The sequence below is a fragment of the Salvelinus namaycush genome, chromosome 6, assembly GCF_016432855.1.
Source record: "Salvelinus namaycush isolate Seneca chromosome 6, SaNama_1.0, whole genome shotgun sequence".
NCBI classification, from domain to species: Eukaryota; Metazoa; Chordata; class Actinopteri; order Salmoniformes; family Salmonidae; genus Salvelinus; species Salvelinus namaycush.
This window is the reverse complement of record NC_052312.1, coordinates 9849151-9867838: the sequence shown is the minus strand read 5'-3', so window position 1 is coordinate 9867838 and position 18688 is coordinate 9849151. Positions and strand designations below refer to the sequence as shown.

The window sequence follows — 18688 nt, the reverse complement described above, 5'->3', positions numbered from 1 at the left end:
TTTAACCTGTTAAGTGTTTATCCAGGGAACTATGGGAAGAGGTTTAACAACCGAAGCAACGTCATCTCACCGGGTGAAAGGTGAAACACATTGATTATTTCAGTAATGAAAACAAGCAGGAGAGAATTGAAACAAGTAATTACAACTTAGTCAGTCATTGTTACGTCCCAAATGGTACCCAATTCCTTTTTTAGTGCACTATATAGGGTACCGTTTGGGACACAGACAATGACATGCCATAAAGTTGTCAGGAACCAAAGCACGAAGCCACACACTGTACGTGTTGTTTCAGTTTCCATTTATTTTCATAATCTGTAGCCTACTACATGTATTAGTAGAATATGTCCCGTTATTCTTAAACAAATGTAAAAAAAGTAAAAAAGAAAAAGACTAAACCAAACAAATTCAATTTATAGGATTTGTGGAATGTCATCTTGGCTTTAAATGAGAGTAGTAACAGTAACCAGTGAGTACACGTTTTCCTTCCCAGTCAGAACCAGAAGTAGTGACTTAGGTGTGACATGATGTCACATTTGGTGTGACATAAATGCTCTTATTATTTGGAGTTTATTTGACCTAAGCATGACTAAATAATTGTTTTCTGTGAGTATAGTACCTTACAAATATATACATATAAGTAAACCCATTTAAAAAAAGATATGTTTTTGAATTTGAGATGCTGTCACTCCCGAGAAGACTTAAAACATTGAGATCTTCTATTTTCCAGGTTGCAATTTCATAATATTTTGCGAGGGCGTCATTGAGACCCTTTTCCGATAGCCATTGTAGTTCAGTTCCAGTTTTTGAAGAACTGCTTGAAGATGATCGTCTCCCTCCCTTGTGGTAGTATCTCCACCTGTAAGAGAGTACAGAGATTTGACTACACGGTCATGACTGTATCTACTGCGTCACACACATAAACCACCCCATTGCATATGCATAAAACATTTATGATACTGGGTTCATGACCTGCTAGTTAGTGGTTACAAAACACAATGGACATTACAGTGTGACAATGGAAGAAGACATACATGGGATTCGGTTTGACTAAATGGAATTAAAAACGCGCAAAATTATACTGTTTTCAGGTATAATAAAATCATGATGCTATCATTTGCTGACGTTATGTTGCTGGGTGGAGTTAATGGCTGGACAATGAGGACATAATGTCTGGGTTTTTGCCATTTGTGAGATCCTGCTTGACTCACCTGCGTTTTCATCCTGGGGTAGTTCATCTGTTGGATGAAGTTATCTGCCATTTTTAGGGACTCCCTCTTCTCCTCTGCATTTGCTCCCATACCTGTCAATCAGTGGGATAATGGCTTCACCATGTTTTACCTCAGTCTGACCCATAGAGGTCTCAGTAAGGCCTCGACACAATAATGTATATTCACTTTATTCAATACAAACCCTGATTTAAATTAGTATTTCATGAGACATTGGATATCTCAGACATTCTAGGGATACATTTCACAGAGCAGAAATGTTAGTCGAGGTTCACGTGCTTTCCTCACCTTTCCAAACAAAGATCTTTCCGTTGGCCCCGTTATCCAAAATAAAGCAGTCGTCGCGCACCAGAAGGTCCTTGGCAAATGGGCTCTTTTCCGAGACATTGGTCAGTTTCATCTGACCTGTCGCATCGGACACCTGTGGAAGACAGCAACACAGGCCATGACTTTCAGTTCATTTGTGAACTAGTTTGCCCCAAAAATCTTGTTTATCTTGGAAAAAAAGATCTCCAAAGTATAGCTGTGCAGTCTATAATCCAAAATCTCTCAATTTCTGTTATTGGGGTGAACTATCCAACAGTAATGATGTGATGCAATAGAACAGTTCTGGAGAGAACTGTTTACCAATGGAATTGTACTGTCCAGCTACCTTGTAGAGGGAGGCGGAGTTGGAGACGTCTGTGCGACTGTCCTCCTCTGGAGTGCTCTCTGCCAGCTCTCGCATTGGTCCCAGCACCTGTCAGTCACAGGGCAGAGTGGAACATGGATTGTGGTGAGGTTTCTATCAGTGGAGGCTGCTGAGGGGAGGACGGCTCAAAATAAATGGCTGGAATGGAGTAGAATGGAGTGGTAAACAAATTAAAACCATGTTTTTGATACCATTCCATTTACTCCATTCCAGCGATTCTCCCCTCCACTGGTTTGTATATATTTTTAAAGTTAGATACTCAAATTATATCAGCAACCTCAGCCCACAAAACAAAGTGTAAGGAGACCAGTCAGTTAACAAAATTGAAGAAATAGTTGCATGACTAACTATCGACCCATTACCTTCCTATACTCGATTTCAAAGTCTCTAAATATGCTTAGACATTACAGGATTGACAAGTCTCAAGGTCACAGGAGTTTGTTGGCACCTTAATTGGGGAGGAGTGTCATGGTAATGGATGGAGCAGAATGGTATCAAATAGATCACACACACTGTAGCTTGCATGTGTTTGCCATTCCATTCGCCTCTTTCCGCCCATTATTATGTGCTGTCCTCCCCTCAGAAGCCTCCTGTGCATTAGGTCTGACTTTGTTTTCATTTGCTTTGGGAGTAAAGGACTAAGCCGGCGATTTTACCTTGAGCATCTCCGGCGTCTCCTCCCCCTCATTGATGTCAGTGATGCGTGCTTTGCCATGTCTCTCAGTGTCACGGATCAGGCTAGCGATCTCACGCGACTTCTGCTTCTCAAACATGTTGGCCTGCGAGCCGATCCAGGAAAATATGGTCTAAAGACATAAAGACGTTTTTTTATTGTCTCATCTGAAGTGAATCATATACAGTGCATTCAGAAAGTATTCAGACCCCTTGACTTTACCACATTAAGTAATGTTACAGCCTTATTCTATAATTGATTAAACACATTGTTTTCCCCTCATCAAGCTACACACAATACCCCATAATGACAAAGAGAACAGGTTTAGAAAATGTATAACTTAAAAACAGAAATACCTTATTTACATAATTATTCAGACCCTTTACTATGAGACTCGAAATTGAGCTCAGCTGCATCCTGTTTCCATTGATCATTATTGAGATGTTTTTACAACTTGATTGGAATCCACCTGTGGTAAATTCAATTGATTGGACATGACTTGGAAAGGCACACACCTGTCTATATAAGGTCCCCCGGTTGACAGTGCATGTCAGAGCAAAAACCAAGCCATGAGGTGGAAGGAATTGTCCGTAGAGCGCCGATACAGGATTGTGTCAAGGAACAGATCTGGGGAAGGGTACCAAAAGAATTCTGCAGCATTGAAAGTCCAAGAACACAGTGGACTCCATTCTTAAATGGAATTAGTTTGGAACCACCAAGACTCTTCCTAGAGCTGGCCGTCTGGCCAAATTGAGCAATCGGGGGAAAGGGGCCTTGTCTAATGAAATACTAATTTAAAATCAGGGTTTGTATTGAATAAAGTGAATATACATTATCGTGTCGAGGCATTACTGAGACCTCTATGGGTCAGACTGAGGTAAGACATGGTGAGACCATTATCCCACTGACTGACAGGTATGGGAGCAAATGCAGAGAAGAGGGAGGCCCTGAAAATGGCAGATAACTTCATCCAACAGATGAACTACCCCAGGATGAAAACGCAGGTGAGTCAAGCATGATCTCACAAATGGCAAAAACCCAGACATTATTTCCTCATTGTCAGCCATTAATTCCACCCAGCAACATAACGTCAGCAAATGATAGCATCATGATTTTATTATACCTGAAAACAGTATAATTTGCACTAGAGATCCTCTGTGTAGATGGGAAAACCTTCCAGAAGGACAACCATCTCTGCAGCACTTCACCAATCAGGCCTTTATGGTAGAGTGGCCAGACAGAAGCCGCTCCTCAGTAAAAGGCACATGACAGCCCACTTGGAATTGACCAAAAAGCACCTAAAGGACTTTCAGACCATGAGGAACAAGATTCTCTGGTCTGATGAAAGCAAGATTGAACTCTTTGGCCTGAATGCCAAGCGTCATGTCTGGAGGAAACCTGGCACCATCCCTACAGCTACAGTGAAGCATGGTGGTAGCAGAATCATGCTGTGGGGATTTTTTCAGCAGGAGGGACTGGGAGACTAGTCGGGACTAAGGGAAAGATGAATGGAGCAAAGTACAGAGATCCTTGATGAAAACCTGCTCCAGAGCGCTCAGGACCTCAGACTGTGGCAAAGGCTCACATTCCAACAGGACAACAACCCAAAGCACACAGCCAAGGCAATGCAGGAGTGGCTTTGGGAAAAGTCTCTAAATGTCCGAGTGGCCCAGCCAGAGTCCGGACTTGAACCCAAATTGAACATCTCTGGAGAGACCTGAAACTAGCTCTGCAGCAATGCTCCCCATCCAACCTGATAGAGCTTGAGGCTCTGCAGAGAAAAATGGGAGAAACTCCCCAAATACAGGTGTGCCAAGCATGTAGCGTCATACCCAAGACACGTAATCGCTGCCAAAAGTGCTTCAACACAGTACTGAGTAAAGATGTCTGAATACTTATGTAAATGTAATATAAAATAAATATAAAATAAAATAACATTTAAAAAATAAATGTTTTATACATTTGCAAACAATTCTAAACCGGTTTTTGCTTTGTCATTATGGGATATTGTGTTGAGGGGATATTGAGGGGAAAAAAAAAAAAAAAAATCAATTTTAGAATAAGGCTGTAACAAAATGTGGAGAAAGTCGAGGTCTGAATACTTTCCAAATGCACAGTACGATTTAGTAGGTCTACTTTACTGATCACTAATTAAGGAATGTGCCATTCAAGGCAACAATGTAATATAGTTCTCCAAGCCCTCACTGCTAAGAGCCTCCCGCAGGGAATTAGTAACACACACTCTCACCTCCCTCCCCCCGCTCACCTCTCCCAGGTCCAGGATGAAACAGTCTCCCTTGTTGAAGTTCTCCCAGCTCAGCTCCACCTCCTTGGCACGGATGTTCCGCTTCCCTTTGATCTGGTACAGCCTGTGAACCGGCCCTGACCCGCCTTGGGGGCGCCTGAAGCCAGACTCCACACCACCCTCCTACACGTGTGATTGAGGGAGAGAGTGAATAAAAGGAAAAAGGTAACAATATGAAAATGTTAGATTTTCTCAACATCTGTATCTAACCAGGAAGTCTAAGGATTTACTAGCTATCGCTTCAACGAGAGAGATGTGGAATGATATGACGAATCAGAAGCATGTGATGAGGTCATGAAAAGTAGTGCTTGTTAAGTCATGTCAATCACGGATTTGAAAAAAATAAAATAAAAAATCCATGACTCAGTGGGCCCAAATCTAATGTGGGAAACACATGGATTACAGGAAATCACGCATTGATGTCCAAGAGAAACACAAAAGTTTGCACAAATTCCCATGCAAGTACATTTCTTAAACAGATGGGCCCTGTGTTGTCAGTAAGTATGAACCAGGACTATTCTCCTGCTCACCTTGTAGCTGACCCCCCTGGGGAAGAGGTTCATGAACTCCGGGGACTCGTAGCCCTGGACCTGCCGGTGCTGGATGGGGTCACCACCCAGGAAGCTGTCCAGCTGGGTGGCCAGCATGGCACACGCCACCTGCTCATCGCGAGATGACTTCTCACCTGGAGGGAAAGGAAGTTAGGGGAGGGGTGAGTTCTGTGATTCTGAGGTGGGGTGACGGACACATAGCGGAGGGAGAACAGCGGTTTGTGGAAGGGAGAAACGGGAGAGTTAAAGAATCAGGAGGTCAAGGGAGCGAGAAAGATGAAGGAAGCCTGCCTACATAACAGAATTGAAAAAGGAGGAGGACAGAAAAGGAGAAAGGTACATGCATAAACCGAATGAGTGAGCTACAGGTAAATAAAATGTATACTACGTTATTATATTCTGTACTTATCATGTGATCTTGCAGACATTCAGCTTTGATCTAACTTTATTAAGCGAGCAGCCTAGAGCAGAGCATGTGCGTTAGTAGAGAATCCCGCCCATGCGCAGAAACGTCGGGACCTTTAGCCAGTGCAGAAAAGTGGACCACAATAATAAAGGCCATATAGGGGTCGGGCCAGGGTCATGTGAAAGGTGGGTGTAGGGGTCACAGAGGACAGGGAGAGGGTAGAGGGGGGGCTTTTAGAGAGGAGCACTGACAATCAGCTTAGTGTTACTCAAGCACCAGATACATGCTGGAAACAGCCACATTTGAGTAGTAAAAGCCCTAATGCATTTTTTTATGAACACACACAACCCAGCCCTTCTTCCTTAGGGAGCTCTTCTTTAATCCCCCCCATCCTTCTTCTGTCATCATCCTTCCATCTGTCAGTCTTAGTCTCCTCCCTCACATATTGTTGGGTCAGTGTCATATCATCACGATTAGCACACAGGTTATTCGCTTGTCAACCGCACAGAGGTTAATATGGTGTGGACACAGTGGGTTGGCTAGTACATTACATGACCAAAAGTATGTGGACACATGCTCGTCGGACATCTCATTCCAAAATCATGGGCATTAATGTAGATTGCATGGCTGTGTGCTCGATTTAACACATGTCAGCGACGGGTGTGGCCGAATCCACTTATTTGAAGGGGTGTCCACCTACTTTTGGCATGTAGTGTAGTTTGGATTTACAGAGCAATACTGGATACAAGCTTACACTCTTAGCAAATTATTTTCTAACTAGAACCTAAAAGGGTTCTTTGGCTGTTCCCATAGGAAAACCCTTTGACGAACCTTTTGGTTCCAAGTAGAACTGTTTTGGGTTCCATGTAGAACCCTTTCCACTGAGGGTTCTACATGGAACCCAAAATGGTTTTACTTGGAAACAAAATGTTTTTTTTCGCCTCGTAATCTTCAATTGGTAGTTAGTCTTTTCCCATCGCTGCAAATCCCGTACAGACTCAGGAGAGGAGAATGTAGAGATCCATGCATCCTCCGAAACACGACCCTGCCAAGCTGCACTGCTCGCTTAACCCGAAAGCCAGCCGCACCAATTTTTTGGGAGGAAACACTACAACTTGCAACCGAAGCGTGCATGCACCCACCCCGCCACAAGGAGTCACTAGCGCGCGATGGGATAAGGACATCCTGCCCGGCCAAACCCTCCCCTAACGATGCTGGGCCAATTATGCCCCGCCTCATGGGTGTCCCAGTCGCGGCCGGCTGCGATGCAGCCTAGGTTTGAACTTGGGTCTGTAGTGATGCCTCAAGCACTGCGATGCCTTAGACAGCTGCACCAATCGGGACCCAAAAAGGATTTTACCTGGAACCAAAAAGGGTTCTCCTATGGCACAGGTGTCAAACTCATTCCACGGAGGGCCGAGTGTCTGCGGGTTTTCGCTCCTCCCTTGTACTTGATTGATGAATTAACATCACTAATTAGTTAGGAACTCCCCACACCTGGTTGTCTAGGGCTTTATTGAAAGGAAAAACCAAAAACCTGCAGACACTCGGCCCTCCGTGGAATGAGTTTGACACCCCTGTCCTATGGGGACAGCCAAAGAACTCTTGAAACCTTTTTCTAAGAGTGTAGGAAACACCATCCATAAATGATAAAAGACTCTTATCCCAAGAGACAGACAGTTTTCCATTCCACTCATGTACACACTTACTAATGTACACAGAGATCCCCGTCCTCCCCCGTCCTCCCCATCCCCCATGATGACCGCAACTCACCCAATGAATAACAGATCGAGGAGTAGCACCCTCAAAGGCTCCAATAGCGGTTTCTATTGAAGTTCTGGCAAATATCAGTATGGATCAAAACATTGTCTTGTACTTCCATAAAGGTAAATGGTGGAGCATTCTATTACAAAGTTCTACAGCTTTTTATGCCCAATACCTTATTAGTGGGGCACAAAGTTTATCATGGCCACGTGAGTCTCTATCAGAGAAGGAGTGCTGATCTAGGATCAGTGTAGCCTTTTAGATCATAATGAATAAGACAGGGGAACCTGATCCTAAATCAGTACTTCTACTCTGTCAATAGAGACCCTGGTCAAGTAAAACTACTTATTTGACAAATAACATGCATCCATTTTCCTTCATCTCACCTATCCACATGTGTAGGTCGGCCCCCTGGTCCCCCCTGTGCTCCAACACCAGGTAGGAGTCGCCGTTGAAGAAGGCTCCAACCTCAGCTTGCTTCAGCAGCACCGCCTTCATCTTCTCCACCCGCCACACCTTCAGCCCCGGCTCCTGCGTCTCTGGCCCAAACTGTCCGGGTGCTGCCATGTTGGGGAACATTCTGTACGGGGAGAGGGAGAGGAGAGAGTGAGTCAGTGGAGGTGGGGGATGGATGTAGGAGTATGGGGAGGAGGGCTGCCTGGAAAGGGAGCATTCTGCACTGGGTAGAGGGAGATGGGAGAGCGGGTCAGGGGAGGTGGGGGATAATACACACAATATATAAGTCTAAAATATATGGATGAGCAGTGAAAGCGGCTAAGATGCAATAGATAGTAAAGAAGTAGAGTGTTTTATTGTTTGGGGTGGGGAAAGAGGTGTATTTCTTTGCTATGAAATGAGTGAGACAAATAGACATGGGGAGTTGTTGCCGCTAGAGGTGGCAGAAAGTCAACTAAGGGAAATTGCTTTTACTTGTCGTGGCAAGAATACTTATTTCCATATTGGAGTCCAGACAAGAAACACAGAAAGCGGCAGTGGAGGATGGGTGAGAACTCATAATCATGTCATGACATGAATAACTATTTCTGCAGGAACTCAGAAGCAGGAAAATAAAAAAGGTAGAAATGACTAGAAGAGAAGACCCCAAATGAGGGGTCAAGTTATTTTTATTTCAGCTTTATTTAACTACGTAAGCTAGTTGACAACAAGTTCTCATTTACAACTGGGACCTGGCCAAGATAAAGCAAAGCAGTGCAACAAACAGAGTTACACATGGAATAAACAAGCGTACAGTCAATAACACAATAGAAAGTCTATATACAGTGTGTGCATGTTGCTTGATAAAAGACCATAAGGGTAGATAGGCTACATCATTGTTCGGTAATACAATACCATAGCAGGCATACCGACCCATAATGCACTAGTCATTAATTGTACAAAAGAGGGTGTGTCTATAGGGCAGGTCTTATCACGTCTCACATGCCGACACTGAAAACGAAGTATCTTCCCCTCTCTCTCTCTAGCCACAGTTGCCAAAGCTATATTATACTTTATTGATTTGTAGCAGGGCATGTTTAAGCATTCCTGATGTTACTCAGACAAAAACAATCACTTAAGATTCCTCCGAACACCTGTGTCAATGTTACTTCCCTGTAACAATCGGATTCAATGAATTAGTCATATTCAAAGATAAATCAATGTTGAAACATTTGATAAAGGCTATACTCAAGTCACCAAGCCTTACACGCTGATTTTGTCTATACTGTAGGTGCACAGGGTCCCTTGCCAGGCATTTATTTTTCTATGAAACAGCAGGCAGGTGGAATCATTTGAGAGACAGGTAGTATTGATGCTGTCCATTAGAAATAATTCACCCTGAATCACAGCGCCATGTTGATTGTTTCTATGGTCTATCCACATTCAATGGGATATGTCACTGTAACGTCCTGACCAGAGTTCTTATGTGTTTTGCTTGTTTAGTGTTGGTCAGGACTTGAGCTGGGTGGGAATTCTATGTTGTGTGTCTAGTTCGTCTGTTTCTGTGTCCAGCCTAATATGGTTCTCAATCAGAGGCAGCTGTCAATCGTTGTCCCTGATTGAGAATCATATATAGGTGGCTTGTTTTGTGTTGGGGATTGTGGGTGGTTGTTTCCTGTCTCTGTGTTTGTGTTCTGCACCAGATAGGTCTGTATCGGTTTGCCACTTTTGTTATTTTGTATTTGTTCACAGTAGTTTTGTTAATTAAACATGTTGAGCACTGGCTACGCTGCGTGTTGGTCCGATCCCTGTTTCTAGTGAAGAGAGGGAAGGCCGCCGTTACAGTCACATTATACGCCAAACAAATAAGTGTACGGTGTAGATGGGTTAATAAGCATGCAGGTTCTGCCTACTATGTGGTGTATTACACCTGTAGTAAGTGCACTGGTAGACGTTTGAAATGGAGTAGGCTATGGAAAACAGAACAAATATAACACACAAAAGCCTTTAAGGGGGATCACAATGAAATAAAGGTTTGAGATCCACCTGTACTGTACATACACACACGCCATGCAGACTGACCTTTTAGTGTCCTATAAACTATTTAGAGCAAACAAAACTACAACATTCGGAGTTAGTACATTCTGGAAACCTTTTGGCCAGCTATGTGACACTCACCAAAGAGAACACCCAACTCTTACAGAACATGTGGTGCTGCACTATAATTACACTGTAGGTAACCCTAACAGTAGGTAACCCTAACAGTAGGTAACCCTAACAGTAGGTAACCCTAACAGTAGGTAACCCTAACAGTAGGTAACCCCCTAACAGTAGGTAACCCCCTAACAGTAGGTAACCCCCTAACAGTAGGTAACCCCCTAACAGTAGGTAACCCTAACAGTAGGTAACCCCCTAACAGTAGGTAACCCCCTAACAGTAGGTAACCCCCTAACAGTAGGTAACCCTAACAGTAGGTAACCCCCTAACAGTAGGTAACCCTAACAGTAGGTAACCCTAACAGTAGGTAACCCTAACAGTAGGTAACCCTAACAGTAGGTAACCCTAACAGTAGGTAACCCTAACAGTAGGTAACCCTAACAGTAGGTAACCCCTAACAGTAGGTAACCCCCTAACAGTAGGTAACCCCTAACAGTAGGTAACCCCCTAACAGTAGGTAACCCTAACAGTAGGTAACCCTAACAGTAGGTAACCCTAACAGTAGGTAACCCTAACAGTAGGTAACCCTAACAGTAGGTAACCCTAACAGTAGGTAACCCTCTAACAGTAGGTAACCCCCTAACAGTAGGTAACCCTGACAGTAGGTAACCCCCTAACAGTAGGTAACCCTGACAGTAGGTAACCCCCTAACAGTAGGTAACCCTGACAGTAGGTAACCCCCTAACAGTAGGTAACCCTAACAGTAGGTAACCCTAACAGTAGGTAACCCTAACAGTAGGTAACCCTAACAGTAGGTAACCCTAACAGTAGATAACCCTAACAGTAGGTAACCCTAACAGTAGGTAACCCTAACAGTAGGTAACCCTAACAGTAGGTAACCCTAACAGTAGGTAACCCTCTAACAGTAGGTAACCCTCTAACAGTAGGTAACCCTAACAGTAGGTAACCCTAACAGTAGGTAACCCCCTAACAGTAGGTAACCCTAACAGTAGGTAACCCCCTAACAGTAGGTAACCCTAACAGTAGGTAACCCCCTAACAGTAGGTAACCCCCTAACAGTAGGTAACCCTAACAGTAGGTAACCCTCTAACAGTAGGTAACCCTCTAACAGTAGGTAACCCTCTAACAGTAGGTAACCCTAACAGTAGGTAACCCTAACAGTAGGTAACCCTAACAGTAGGTAACCCCCTAACAGTAGGTAACCCTAACAGTAGGTAACCCTAACAGTAGGTAACCCTAACAGTAGGTAACCCTAACAGTAGGTAACCCCCTAACAGTAGGTAACCCTAACAGTAGGTAACCCTAACAGTAGGTAACCCCCTAACAGTAGGTAACCCTCTAACAGTAGGTAACCCTAACAGTAGGTAACCCTAACAGTAGGTAACCCTAACAGTAGGTAACCCCCTAACAGTAGGTAACCCCCTAACAGTAGGTAACCCCCTAACAGTAGGTAACCCCCTAACAGTAGGTAACCCCCTAACAGTAGGTAACCCTAACAGTAGGTAACCCTAACAGTAGGTAACCCTAACAGTAGGTAACCCCCTAACAGTAGGTAACCCTAACAGTAGGTAACCCTAACAGTAGGTAACCCCCTAACAGTAGGTAACCCTAACAGTAGGTAACCCCCTAACAGTAGGTAACCCTGACAGTAGGTAACCCTGACAGTAGGTAACCCTAACAGTAGGTAACCCTAACAGTAGGTAACCCTAACAGTAGGTAACCCTGACAGTAGGTAACCCTAACAGTAGGTAACCAGCATGCAAAATGGGAGCCAGACTGACAAAGAGGTGGCAGGTAGCCTAGTGGTTAGAGGTGGCAGGTAGCCTAGTGGTTAGAGGTGGCAGGTAGCCTAGTGGTTAGAGGTGGCAGGTAGCCTAGTGGTTAGAGGTGGCAGGTAGCCTAGTGGTTAGAGGTGGCAGGTAGCCTAGTGGTTAGAGGTGGCAGGTAGCCTAGTGGTTAGAGGTGGCAGGTAGCCTAGTGGTTAAGATTGTTGGGCTAGTAACGGAAAGGAGGCTGGTTCAAAGCACCGAGCCGACTGTTGATGTCAAAGGCACTTCACCCTAATTGCTCCCGTTAGTCACTCTGGATTAAAAAGCCTGTTAAATGTAAATGTATGTATTTATAATAACATAAAGGGAAATGGCCTGGGTATTGGGTAACCTTGAAAGAAGCCTGTCTGAAATGGAAACATTCTGTAAAATGTTCCCCCCAAAATAATGAAAATGCTCTCAATTCATTTCAGTTTTGCACTCACAGGGGCCAGTGAAAAACCCAGTACTGATAAAGTTTGATTGGCACAACGACATAGTATTGTGAGGCAAGATGATGGCTACTACAGGGAGTAGCTTCAGACAATAAAACTTCAATCTGCAGCTTTTTTAGTTAAAGGGAAATTGACAAAGAATGTGGCTGTTTGATCAGCTTCTATGGAAACTGCAACTCTGCCTCACACTCTCCCTCCAAACACTCACCTAGAGGTTAAAACTCCACTGTGTCTTTACCAATGGTTCTTACTGAGAAAGATAGCGGTGCCAACAAGCTAAAGCCCTCCTCCCTATCCTCAATCTTTAGATGAAATGTATCCGGTTGAGCAATTTCTCAAGAGCAATCTTTCACAATTGCATATTTCATCACAAGGCATTGAAATGCATGGTTACCAGGTTCAGAAATGCTTACTTAAAAAGGAGACATTTCACTTGTGGCCAGACAGTTTCTCCTAGCCACCATGCTTCTACATCTGCATTGTCTGCTCTCTGGAGTTTCAGGCTCAGTTTCTATATAAGCACCTGTGACAACTGCTGATGTCAAAAAGGGCTTATAAATACATTTGATTGTTTCAGTGTTGGTGAGCCACAGTGGTGTAAAGTACTTTAAATAATTTTTTACTACAGTCATTTTTTTGGGTATCTGTACTTTACCACTACATTCCTAAAGAAAATGTACTTTTTACTCCAAGCGTTTGACACCCAAAAGTACTCGTTACATTTTGAATGCTTAGTAGGACAGGAAAAGTCCAATTCAAGCACTTATCAAGATAACAAATCCATGGTCATCCCTACTGCCTCTGATCTGGCAGACTCACTAAACAGAGAACATCCCTGGTCATCCCTACTGCCTCTGATCTGGCAGACTCACTAAGCACACATGTTTTGTTTGTAAATGATGTCTGAGTGTTGGAGTGTCCCTGGCTATTAGGAAATAAAAAAATTAAATTGTGCCATTTGATACATAAGTATATTTTCACAATTGCATTTACTTTTGATACTGAAGTATTGTATATTTAAAACCAAATAATTTTACTAGGTGACTTTCACCTGAGTAATTCTCTTTACTTTCAGGTATTTTCCCCACCTCCGGGTAGCCACATCACAGGATACCATAAGCACAACCTCTTTCCTTATACTACTATAGCGGAGCCAATCACACTAAAACTTTAACATATTCACCTAAACCAATAAAATATCTCTACGTCACAGGTAAGGATGTAGGTATAAAGAAGTGCAGGTAAGGAAGTTCATGCACGTAGCAACAACCCAGTGAAAATAGAGCCTGTCCTTCAATGCTATCTATCAGCAAGGCCATTAGGCCCTCGTAAAAAACAGAAGCGCTCTAATTCCAATTAGCAAAACAGATCGAATATATTGGCCAGCTCCAAATAATCAATAAACAGAACAAAAACAAGCTGGTAAAAGTAACCAGTCAGAGAAAGATTGATAGATACAAAAATAGAAAAAGTAAATATTTGAACACACATGCTAGCCTATGTAGGACACATAGCCAAGGGGACACCAACCACCGCACATAGGGCTGCAGGTGTCCGGCGGTAGGGTTTAGGGTTACAACGCTTAGACAGCGTGGTGAAGAGGTTAAGACGAGAGAAACTTAACTGCATGATCCCCTCGGCTAGCTCCGGCACCGCACCTGACTCCAGCTCCATTCTGCCTGATGGCTGCTCGAGTGTTTGTGACTGTAAGTGGACAGAGGAGGCCTGGGCGAGGCAGAGTGTATCGTTGCTCCTCAGCTGGCCTGGTTAGATTATATGAGGAAGGCAACGTGAGCCCGGAGAGTGATCTGAGCAGCCTTGGCAAGGGCGCCCTATGGGGGAAGAGTCAGGTTCCTGACAAACGCTAAACACCACGGTGACAATGATGACTGCTGGGCTGGCTCCCCCATCTTCCCTCTCCCCTCTTCAATGCCTAACCACTTTGCATGGGCCAGAGCAGGGTAATGAGAGAGGGGAAAAGAAGATGCGTCTTGACACTGACAGATGTCTAACTGGTGCGACAGGCAATTTGTACACAGTCCCTGACAAATCAACAAATGAGCACCCTCCTTTCCTCATCTCATGTCTCTCATGAGCATTGATTGGACAGGACAGGACAGGACAGTACAATTGGGGTGCATTTACACAAGTCCAATTATGATATTTTTTCCACTAATTGGTCTTTTGGCTAATCACATCAGATCTTTCCACATCAGCTCTTTTTCAGAGCTGATCTGATTGGTCAAAGACCAATTAGTGTAAACACATCCTTAGTCTCCATTGCATCTCCCAACCAGATCAGTGATAAACAAAAATAAACAAGGTTACAAGCAAAGGAGACCATGTAAGATAATTGGGATGTAACCCAAGAGACAGGAACCTCCCAGCTAGCACATTTATTTCCTTGGAAGTTGTGGGAACGAACATTTTTGGTTTCCCATTATTTCTGGAAACAAAGCCATATGCTTCCTGACCGGTAAAACTGGACATTTTTTAAAGGTTCTGAGAATGGAAGTGAACATTTAGTTTCTTCTGGGAACATACATTTTTAGGTTGCAGGGAGGTTCTGAGAACATTTTGCCATGGTTTCCTGAAAGTTTTCCTGGGAGGTGTTATTAACGTTCTGAGAAGGTAATTAAATAAAGTTTTTAGAATGTTTCACTATGACTTTTAATAACACTGCTAGCTTAGTTGAACTGTTTTGAACTTCAAGCACTCGTAAGACACACAGAAATGCATTCGCTTAGGCATTAATCATGCAAATACAATTCCTTTTTATTTTGGAATGGCATCAGTGGGATTCAAACCTATGATCTTCTGTTCTCTGTCCATGGAATCAATCCATTGCACCACTAGGATAGATCTAGCATGCCAGTTTTTTAAAACTCATGCAAGCTGTTCATTTTAGTCTATTCTAACAGGCCCCGTTTCAAAGAAAAAACACTCATTAAGATCAGGTGTGAACACACTTAACAAGATAGAGGATAGAGAGAGTTTTGTTGATGCCGAGAACAGAATGTGTATGTTTTTAAATAACATCCTTAGAACTTTCTTTGAACATTACTAATGTTGTGTTTTTTCTGGAAAGTTTTCTTAATGTTATGAGAAACTGTAGGAAATGTTATACTGAAGTACTGACATTCTCACTTAAGAAAGATATGGTTCTTAGAACATTATGTGCTAGCTGCGTTTAGAACTTTATGAGCTATCTGGGTATCCTGTACCATTCCCAGAATATTGTGGGTAGTTTGTATGCAAAATAACCATAGGACAACCACGCTCTCACCAACATATGGTTCTCAGAACATTATGTGTTAGCTGGGCTAGGCCTTTGGCCCTGGGCAGCAGAGGGCATTTGGCTTCAGGTTAAAGAGCGAAACGGGGTCAGAGATAGGGTGCTGGGGTCACTGAGCCAATCAGGTCATTCATGCGTTCTTAATCAGAGGGAGTGACAATACACAGACAGACAGAGGGAGATATGAGTGTAATTATTCTTTTTTTGCCTTTATTTAACTAGGCAAGTCGGTTAAGAATAAATCATTATTTATAATGACAGCCTACCGGGGAACAGTGGGTTAACTGCCTTGTTCAGGGGCAGAACGACAGATTTTTACCTTGTTAACTCAGAGATTCGATCCAGCAACCTCCAACACTCTAACCATTAAGCTACCTGCCGCCCCTGTAGTGTAGTGACTGTAGTGACGCCTCTTGCACTGAGATGCATTGCCTAAGACCGCTGCGCCACTCGGGAGCCCAATTTGCCAATTGACAGTGGGTGTGTGTGTAGATTGACAGTGTGTGTGTGTGTGTGTGTGTGTGTGTGTGTGTGTGTGTGTGTGTGTGTGTGTGTGTGTGTGTGTATGTGAGTCTGCGTGCCAGTGGAGGCTGCTGAGGAGAAAAACGGCTAATAATAATGTCCGGAACGGAGCAAATGGAATGGAATCAAACACCTGGAAACCATGTGTTTGATGTACTTGATACCATTCCACCAATTCCGCTCCAGTCATTACCACAAGCCCGTCCTTCCCAATTAAGGTGCCACCAACCTCCTGTGGTGCGTGCTTGAGTGTGGGTGGAAGGTGTGTGTGAGGGAGATAGAGAGGGATGAAATTTAAGGGAGAAATAATTACATTGAGATAACAAGTGATAAAGGAATACGTGCAGAGCAGAGTCCATAAACAATATGTACACAGAGAGAGAGAAACAGAGAGGAGAATGAAGAGATAGCTAACAATATGATTGATAGAGATATCGAGAGAGTATGGAGGGATGGAGGGTGTTAAAGTCAAGGGTGGAAAAGGGAGGTAAGTGAAGTGTGACTAGTTTCAGTGTTCCCTCAGATTCCTCGGCTAATTTGAAGAAAGAATGCAAGATTCAGTACAAGTTGGGGAGAAAAGTTGGGGAGAAAAGAAAAAGACAAAGACAAGAAGTGAAATGTGAAGAAAAAAAGTACAAGTTATTTCGTAGATCTTACCTTGTAACTTTAGTTGAGGAGGTAGTGGATTAGGACACGTCTGTGGCGAGAGAGAGAGAGGAAATGTAGTCATGCAAAGGGTACGTCTACACACACACACACGCACGCACGCACGCACGCACGCACGCACGCACGCACGCACGCACGCACGCACGCACGCACGCACGCACGCACACACACAAACAATCTCAACCACACATTCTTCCTGTCTCTGTCTCATACAGTCATAGCCCAGCCCCTTGGTTTACAGAAAAAAATTAACTGCAGAAAAAGTAATGAGAGAGAAAAGCTAAGGAAGCAGAGAGTGAGAGAAAGGCTGAAAAGAGTAAGAACGGGGTGTGAGAGTGTGGCATTAGTGAGACAAAATGATCAGAATAGAATAAGAAAGAGTTGTGAATGACTTTGTGGCATGAGTATTTGTTTATCTTAATGATTAACTATTCAGCCACTATTCCTTCACCATAGCAACATAACCAAACTAACCAGTATTCATATGGCCTCTCCCATAGACACACCTTGTATGGGGAACACTTACCTGACTGAGTGCCCATTATATAGTGATATGACCTCCTACACAGTGACACACTGCATTATCACCAGCCTGGAAATTCTTATGTGGTTCTACAGGGACCTAATTACACTTTGACCCTTGGGGATTCCTTAATGATGATAGTGGGCTGGGCTGACGTTACTATTTCTTAACACTTACATTTTGACTTATGTGGGGCACTGATTTTTAGGAGTGGTGTCCAGCAAACTCCATAACTTGAACCTTGTTCCACATAGTACGTTTTTTGTAAAGTCAGTCCGGACAATGGTGTCTGCTAAATGTGTACATCTGTAGTTTCTCTCATTTGGTCAATATTGCAGACTGTTATATTGATATGTATTGATTTAATCAAGGCAATCTAAATTGGCACATTTTGAGGCCCGTCTACATCCTCAGTACTTCCCTAGAACATCCCATTTTGGTTGCGGTGAGGATGCAGGGTTTGATTACCAAATACACCAACCAAGATGGAAAAAGAGAAGTCCACATTCTAAATAGACTCAAGTGTGTGACTGTGACTCAGTGTACTATATCAGGTGACTGGAAAATAGTCATCTTTGGCATTCAATCAGTATTAGGCTCCAGTTCCATTTCAGCCTCTACACTTTGTGTTCACAGATCTCAAATAACTAATGGTCTCACCAAGCCCTCTCATAGGCTTAATGGAGTGTCTACCATGTTTCTTTCACCTATTCATATTTTCCAGATCTTTTGACACTGAATGTTTAGGGGCTAGGGTTAGCGGCTAATGTTTGAAATGGAACTAGGCCCTAACATCTGTAGCCATGGTGACAGCTGGCTCTATGTCACTAAACCACAAACCAAGGCGAAGATGTGTAAGGAAATGAAGCAAGCTCTCCTGTCATGCAGGGTTGTTAACTAGATGAGATTAATTGTATTGCAGTAGCTATGATATCTATAGTGATGTGCCCTGAAAAAGAAACCAATAGCCCTTATAGCGGTTTTATTGTATAGTCATATGGGGTTTATTGATCAAAACTTCAGATCCAGAATGTGTTCTCCCTAACCTCAAATACTAGTTTTACCCAGTAGAAGATAAGATCTATGGAATACTTCCTCTTATACATATCCACTTATATAAAAGGGATTTGTTAAATCACTCAGTTTACAACAACTCTTACAAATAAGACACACAACCTGTAGTAAAACTT

General features: G+C 43.3%; 1 protein-coding gene across 1 annotated transcript; it reads right to left on the bottom strand.

Annotated features, from left to right (window-relative positions):
- Window positions 1-281: 281 nt before the first annotated feature.
- On the bottom strand, window positions 282-17053 carry LOC120049223 (macrophage-capping protein-like). Its single transcript, XM_038995458.1, has 9 exons — window positions 16967-17053; window positions 8003-8196; window positions 5426-5580; window positions 4857-5018; window positions 2574-2723; window positions 1879-1965; window positions 1515-1647; window positions 1209-1300; window positions 282-856 (listed from the first exon to the last, which is right to left on the bottom strand). Exons 2-9 carry the CDS (start codon window positions 8193-8195, stop codon window positions 791-793), a joined length of 1038 nt encoding a protein of 345 aa, XP_038851386.1. The 5' UTR covers window position 8196; window positions 16967-17053; the 3' UTR covers window positions 282-790.
- Window positions 17054-18688: the final 1635 nt, after the last annotated feature.